An 8047-nucleotide genomic window follows, 5' to 3' on the forward strand; every position below is an offset into this window, starting at 1 on the left:
TTCGCGGTAGTGTCTTTTGCTAGTCTACCGCTTCGTGTTATGTCGTCGTTAGACAGGGTAACACTAATTTACAAAATAAGGAATTTAAGGAAATTCACACTAATTTACGGAGCTAAGGAACCTAAGGAAAATCACAGACACTAATTTACGGAGCTAAGGAACGGAAATAGTCAAAGGAAAATATATAGAGCTTACGGAACTGGTCAAGGGCGTCTAAGGAATGCAGATAGGGCTCACGGAACTGGACAAGGTCGTCTATTTCCGTTCATTAGCTCCGTAAATTAGTGTCTGTGATTTTCCTTGAGTTCCTTAGCTCCGTAAATTAGTGTGAGATTCCTTATTCCGTAAATTAGTGTTACCCCCTGGATTAGTTACGAAGCAAAAAACTTTGCATAAAAAAGCCGGAAAGTTTACTTTTTAAGTATAGTCAATTCTGCGATGCAAAAGCAAGTTTGCTTTTTTGGTTTGGTTTACCACAAGTCACACTTTAAGTTATGGTTAGTCTATTCCATCAAATACATTTGGTTATGTGACAGTTCTAAGAGCATTATAATTTTTGCACTTCAGTTTATGTAGAACTTTTTTTACTGTTCCACAGTTAGTTTAATGTATCAGAATTTCAAAACTTCAATACTTATGGGATCATCAACTAACCCTGAGGCACTCAACATAGAAGAATTGATAGATTGTGTGCACATAGGCAAAACTTTAACTTCAAATGTAAGTTGTAATGTTGTTAACATGCCCAAAAAGTTGCAAATCTGTTTGCTTTTTTAAAACACTAATTCATGTTGCAAAAATAATTAGTTAAAAGTGCTGCATAAATGCACTGGCTTGGTGTTGCTTTGTTGCAGATACATAGAAGGCATCAGGAAACAAGAAGCCTTCAATGTAATTCAAAAAAGCAAGGGGATTTTGATCCTTTAACTTTACTTTCAACTGCAAGAGCTGTCATTGAGATTGAACCAGAAGTCACTGTAGAACACAAGCGTGTGAAACTCTTGACTGAACTGCCAAGTAATGAACCATTATGTGAAAAAACAAGTAAAAGCAACATTGAATTCTGTGTGCCAAGTGGTTCACATCTGCTGCCACCAACATACATTACCGACTCGTGCAATGAAACAAAATTGAAAAAGGCAAGGAGAAAAAGAGTACTTGTAGATGAAGATTTGTCAGTTTTAAGGACTCCTGATAACAGTAAACCTCCTTCCTCGAAGAGGCCCTTTCTGCAAACAGAAAATGAACCAATAACAACCATTAAAATATGCAATGTGAAAGATAAAGGTATTTAAAAATATAACTTGTAGCAAAATAGAGAATTTGTTGTTAAACTTAAAGAGGAAAGATAAGCATGAGATACAAAAGATATTTTTGTACACACACTGGAAAAAATGTTGTTTTATTTTAAGATATACCTTGATGTACTCTCATCAATTTAACACACAAAACATGTTGATGTATAGCAGAAACTTCTGATGACAATGCTTCGAAGTCGTGGTTGCCACCTTCACCTGATAGCCTGTCTGAAGATGAAAAAGATTCTACCTTAAAGGACATTTTGCCCAGAAGTGATGAATGTGGTAACAATGGACAACAAAAAACTGAAGATATGTGCCACAGTCTTAAAGTGACCTTGCATAACATGGTCATTGCTGATTCTGGTTGTGTTGAAGAAAGCCTGTGTACTGTCGATAACAGTCCTACCCACAAGCACATTTTACCAAATGATGACAGTATTAGTAATGCCAATAGTCAACATGGTTAGTACTTAGTTTCTTGTGTGTTTAAACTTTATAACATGCAAAGCTTCACATTAAAACGTAGTGACTGTTTTTAAAATGTGCTTACTGATGAATTAAAAATGAAAAGCTTGGTAAAACTGATTAGCATTTTACTTGGTTGCTTGCTGTAACTTTTATTCTCAAGTTTTTGTGTGATCTAGAATGTGAAAAGCAAATTAATGCTCCACAACTTTCTGTCACCGGGGAAGCGACAAGAGAACCGACAAATAACACCTGTCACAGGTAAATTTTCGTTCTATTTGTGATACATGTAATGAATTCAGGAATATTTTTATGGTTGCGTTGTTTCTTCAGTCCCCCAACAAAGCGATCATTGAGAAGCAGCCAAAAACACATCAGAAAAACACTTCCCCCAGTTCAGGTTTGGTAAAACTTTTTTTTCATTGCTGTGACAGAAACCATTTACATTCATTTAATCTGAAGGTGAGGCAAACACCTATGGGTCTTCCTAAACCATTGCGCATCAAAAAGGAGAAGTTTTCTGTTGAAGAAATTTATACCAATAAGAACTATAGCACTCCTATCCCCAAAGCCTTGGAAACAATATTTGAATACCCAAAGCTAGAAAAAGATGGAACCACAAAGTTTGTTTTTTCAAAAAAATATTTGTCTTGTGGTATCAGCATATTGATTGATCACTTTACACAGATTTCTTGAAAAGAGGAGGAGAGCTCGTACCATATATTTTAACACAAACCCTGCTGAAAGACCAACGAAAAAAAGGGTAACATAATAAATATTAAATAGCTAAGACAAGTGTTTTGTACTTGATTTAATTGACCAGCTCTTTTTGTTTGCTGCAGAAACTAAAGCAGGGGAATCGAGTATCAACCCGTCGTCATAAAGTGAACAAGGACCTCCAGGAGTCCAACTTAAAACTGAACAACATACTTGCTGAATTAGATGAACAACTTCAGCTTCACAATTTGTCTCCATGAAAGTGTGCTTAAAAAAATGAATTGTTCAATTTGTCCAATCCTGTGCGCTGCATAGTGTTTTTTTCTGCACAACTTTTTACTACACAGTTTTTACAATATTATTAATGCAGATCTTATTCTTTTCTGATCGTTGCTCGAGCCTAAATTACAAATCTTCATTTTTGATCAGTTTGGATTTATTTACCAAGGTCCTAGGAAAAGTCTAGTTGGGCAAAAACAAAGTCCACCAAACATCAAATTGCATGATACTTTTAATAGCTTTCCTTAATCTTTAGTACAGTGTTAAAAAACTATTGCACCATGCAAAAGCAGTTCAAACTATTAAAAAAAATTATTTCTTTTTCTTTCCACGTTGAGATTTAGGCTGGTCCTGCACAATCATGGCATGCCCAGAGGACTTTATGTGCTGAAACAATTTATTTCTTGATGGGTATTCTCTATTGCAAGTGCCACACAAGTTGTTTGCAGGTGGCAATATCGTGGTTTGTGATTGTTTCGAAATTTGGGAATTATTTTTTGATTTATTTTGCTTTTTCCTCTTGGCTTTTGAAGGATTTGTTTTGGCTCCATCTGTTTTAATGTTTTCGGTAATCTCCAGCATGTCTTTTTCACCAGAGGTTACTTCTGTGGTTTCTACATCATCATGTTTGGACAATTCCTGATCAGTAAAATTGGACTGTGGGGTTTCATGACTGGCATGTTCTTTGTCGTCTCCGAATAACTCTGCATGTAGTTTTCGTTGTTTCTTCTGTTTTTTGGTCAACCTTGTCAGAATGTAGTGTATGATGAAATTTGACCACTGCACATTTGAAAAAAAAACAGCAAAAGCATCTTACTTCTTTGGCTGCTCTGGCATGTCCGTCCCCTCTGAACAGTTGCTTTGTTCCTCGACAGTTTCTGAAACATGCACCCTATGTTATTTTATAAAATGTGTAACGTTACATAAATCAAACTTAATTGTATCTTGGCACGCAATAGAGCAGTTATTAGGGATTGTACTGTTTTCCAGTTTGTTTAAACATGTGAATGTGCTACCATCAACTTGATCTTCTGCTTGACCTGCATTTTCTTCTCTCATTTCTGCTTGGAGCTGAGTAAACTTTTCTTTGTGTTTCTTGGACTTTTCATGGTTTTTTATTCTACAGCAAAATATTAAAAAAAAATTTAAAGTCAGCCAAATTTTAAACAGTTTTTAACCTACGCTTGAGCAGTTTTGAACTGCTTGTTGCACGCAACACAAAATAGCTCATCTGAATGTTCACTTTCCTCATCTGATGAGTTTTGTGGCTCTTCATCTAATTCTTCTTCATCAGTGGAAAAACCAAATTCATCCTAAAAGTTTCAGCATTATGTCAACATTTGTTTGAACAGGTTCACCACAAATTATTTTTTTGTGTGTAAGGATTACAGTTGTATGATATTTATTTTACATGAAATTTACTGCAACACTGATACTTTTTACGTACTGTGAAAGTACATACAACAAAGTAAACATTAATTTTGTAAGCCTTGGAGTAAGGATGGCAGAATACAACAGATCACTGTACAATTAAAAAGAATTGTAAATAATACTTTTTGAATTTTAGCACTAAAATGAGACATTGGAGCTTATAAACTGGCCTTCATCATGTTCTCCAATTCAGTTAGTCTGTTTGAATGCTCCACACTTTGTTGTAAGTTTTTTTCTGCATACAATGCTGTTTCCTCTATTCTGGAACTGTTCCACAAAATAAATTGATTAGCATGGATCTGACAAGTTTAGGTAGGTCATCTGCCTAAAACAACAACGCATACTTACCGCAGGACTTCAGCTCTTTTTTGTGCAGCTTTTTCTGCTTGTTCTGCTGCATGCTGGGTCAACTTCTCCCTGTGAATCTGAACTCTTGGATCTCGCTTGCGTACAAACTTGACCAGGTCCTGAATTATACGGTGAAAATGTGCATGACAAAACTATCAGCAATTAAACAACTACATACCCTGATAATTTCATTGCGGTTTCTTTTTTCTTTGTCCCTTTCCTTTTTGTTTTCTTTTTCTATGAGCCTTGCAATTCTTCGGTCTGGAGCTTCATGGACGTCATATTTTTCTACCCATACATAAGTGAGTTTTGTACAGTAAGACTGCCAAACTGCATAGAACAGGTGAACAATCTGACAAAATAAAACATTTTTTAAATAGTCATTAGCACCAACTACCAACCGCAAATTCAACTTACTGAAGTATAGTCGCTGTCAGCATCACCAAAGCATGGCAATTCTTCAAAATCAGTTGAGTTGTCATCACAAAATCTCTTATCTTCTTCAGATATTCTTTTAAACAAATCCCGGTACACAGAATAAAATCCCTGAATATGAGACAAGAAGCATGGTTGGTGATGGTAGATACTAACCTTTTTAAACTATTAAGATTGTTGCAAGAAAGTATGCATATTAACAATGTAGACCTTGTCATCATTTCCAAATCCTTTGAAGGCAGATGGTGTAAAAAAATCCAATATGTCGGAAGTAGAATCTTTAAAACCCTCAAACTCACTTTTATGAAGGATTTTCAATCTGTGTTTATCATACCTATACATAAAAAAATGTTTGTTGATGACAAATAGATTTTCCCCTAAAGTGGTACTGCAGCAAAGTTGGATCAAAGCCATAATGTTTTACACATTTTTTATTTAAATGCATCATTAGATGCTGCTATGTTAGGCATATATGTTGTACCAAAATAATATTACCAAGCTTTTTCCTGTGGATCTGACAAAACATCATAAGCTGCTTGTACCAAACGAAATTGCTCAGTAGCTTCTTCTGAGTTGTCAATATTTTTATCTGTCACAACAAAAATTTTCATTTTACCCAAGAAAAACAGTATTCTCCACACACAATAAATTAAGTGATACATTGACATCTGAAAAACGTTGTTTGGTCTCACAATCAACATTCGCCAAACAAAACCTCTGCGCACACATTACAAACTTTCAAATATGGACGAAAACTCACTCACCTGGGTGCCACTTTAACGCCTTTTTACGGTAAGCTTTTTTAACTTCGTCTTCATTTGCTGTTAATTCCAATCCCAGAACTGCATAATGACACTTCATCGCAACGATTTTCGTCTAGGGTTAAAACAAATACAACTTCTCCTTCTCGTCAACCGAACTGGCAATTAGCGACGGACGTTCAATTTCACTTCTACAAGCTCAACTCAACAAAACACACGTCTTTTTTGTTTTGTTAGTTTTTTGCGTTGCACTCCTCCGCTTCGGTTATGTCCAATAATTACTTGATAAATACCTGATATATATATGCAGATACCGCTGATACCCAAAAGACCTATTATATTTAAAAATACTATTTCAAAAAATTAATTCAAAAAATTATCAACAAAAGAGGTATTTCCAAAGACAAAAAAAATAAAAACTTTGTGTTTTGCGGACGATTCAATACACCCCATGTAGTGCACTACATGTATACAATATGTAACACATATAAATAGTTGATTGACTATAGTTGACACGTTAGATAAACAATCTAACGTGCCAAAAAAGTTCAAAATGTTGTCTTTGTTTTCTACGTTTTTCATTTTGAGATATTCCCGGTCGTTGCTGATAATAGCAAGATGTGTTGACTTTATAAATGCGGGAATGTTGACCTTGTTTACGATTATTTCGATAATGAGCATCATACGATTGTGGCAGATACTGTTGTAACCAAGTAGGCCTATGTCTGAATTTGTTTATGACAACTGGACAAGAGGCGAGGTGTCTAAGACCAGCCCAAATTGCCACTGAATTGAATGAAACAGTTCTAATCGGTATAATCCCGCTTATAGGCAAGACAAATGAAAATAAAAAGTGATATGATTTGGTCTAGTAATCGTTATTTTGGAATTGTCATTCGTGCATGTATACGATATGTTGTTCTCTGTATGTGTGGCCGTTTAAAATGGCTTCAGTTGAGCCATTATACACTGGTACGCCAAATCGATATTAATAAATTCATATGCGTAAGTAGATACAAAAAAATTTAAATGCTCGTATTTCAGTGTCTCAGGTTATAAAAGCAAACATTCGTTTGTGAACCTATACAAGTAATGCGATAAAAAAGAGAAACGTTCGAGGAGTGAAGGAATCTAAACATCTAATCGAATCCAAAGTTCAAATATTTGTCTAGAGTTTCCCGGCACCGTTATAATTATTAACGAGGTATGGTCAGGACATTTCTTAAGCGTCAACACGTCGGTATCAGTCAGTCGTTTTTGCCACTCGAAACAAGGTGGAAAACCTCACGAAGACATGTTTTCGAGGTGGACGTTGTTTTTAATTGCAGTTAACGGGTGTTGTGGGAAACAGAGGAAACCTCAAGGTAAAGCTGTAAGGAATTAGGCAGAAGTGTAATATGTTTGATCACCTTACGGCTTGTCAATATGGCTATACAAGCAACTACCACTGCGTAATAAAGTTTACGGCCTATTGTAAAAACATAATACATGTATCCCGTAGTAACTATAGATGGACAAAACTACACAACGTGACATTTTTACACTTTGGGCTTGTTGTCAGCACAGATACAGCATTATGTTAACAATCAACAATAAATTTCTTCCCAGTTCGTTTCAAGAAAAAGTTGCAAAGAAATAGTTCTTTATTTGAAAGCAAAACAAAAGCAGAGTGTGATGTAAATTCAAATGTTTGCAGGTCCTACAGATGTTCACCTTCGGACAGTCGACTTAAAAACCTCATTGGTTTGGGCAACCAGGCCAGAGTGGCGTAACTATACCGTTGAATACCAAGTACAAACATGGTATGTACATCTCGCTATACAGTATGGTGTCAATATTACACCAACCTTTGTATAATTTAGCAACAGTGACTGTACGAAAAGGAGTAGATGGACTGGCGCCAACCATTGTCGGAAGCTGGTCAGTAATAAAACAATGGAATGTAAGCTACACGACCTCAGTGATTCCTTCTTCGGTGAGTTTTTATCACACCTTACCAGCTTAATGTCACACCTTAAATGTTTTTTGTTTTGTGTCATCATCCCCCCTCCCTTTTTTACTGCATACAATAATCGTAATAGTGGTTACTGGTGAGTTAGATAAAAGCATTGGCGAACGGTAAAGTAATTGTCATTGGTGTTTCAGTACGAATCCATCCAACGAATGGTGTACTTAGTTTTAGCAAATTTATTTACACATTCAGAAAATCTCATCAGTATTCGAAAACTTTTTGTTTGACTTTTGTTCCTGTAAATTTATTCGGGTGAGAACAATTTTCTACTTTTATTCACTTTCTGTCAACTCGCGTTG

At 35.6% G+C, this 8047-nt stretch overlaps 2 protein-coding genes across 2 annotated transcripts; one reads left to right on the plus strand and one right to left on the minus strand.

Moving 5' to 3' along the window:
- Positions 1 to 387: 387 nt before the first annotated feature.
- On the plus strand, positions 388 to 2894 carry LOC145909206 (uncharacterized). The gene is made up of 8 exons (XM_082996541.1): positions 388 to 720; positions 855 to 1287; positions 1467 to 1763; positions 1946 to 2027; positions 2100 to 2166; positions 2229 to 2389; positions 2454 to 2529; positions 2609 to 2894. Exons 1-8 carry the CDS (start codon positions 607 to 609, stop codon positions 2741 to 2743), a joined length of 1365 nt encoding a protein of 454 aa, XP_082852667.1. The 5' UTR covers positions 388 to 606; the 3' UTR covers positions 2744 to 2894.
- A 90-nt stretch (positions 2895 to 2984) lies between these two features.
- Positions 2985 to 5933, minus strand: LOC145914338 (dnaJ homolog subfamily C member 21-like). The gene is made up of 11 exons (XM_083002161.1): positions 5741 to 5933; positions 5472 to 5565; positions 5187 to 5310; positions 4959 to 5087; positions 4720 to 4893; positions 4542 to 4660; positions 4364 to 4460; positions 3945 to 4075; positions 3779 to 3882; positions 3580 to 3640; positions 2985 to 3507 (listed from the first exon to the last, which is right to left on the minus strand). The coding sequence occupies exons 1-11, from the start codon at positions 5835 to 5837 to the stop codon at positions 3075 to 3077; spliced, it is 1563 nt and encodes a 520-aa protein (XP_082858287.1). The 5' UTR covers positions 5838 to 5933; the 3' UTR covers positions 2985 to 3074.
- Between the last annotated feature and the right edge of the window lie 2114 nt (positions 5934 to 8047).

Source organism: Ascidia mentula, chromosome 1 (assembly GCF_947561715.1).
Source record: "Ascidia mentula chromosome 1, kaAscMent1.1, whole genome shotgun sequence".
Classification (NCBI taxonomy): Eukaryota; Metazoa; Chordata; class Ascidiacea; order Phlebobranchia; family Ascidiidae; genus Ascidia; species Ascidia mentula.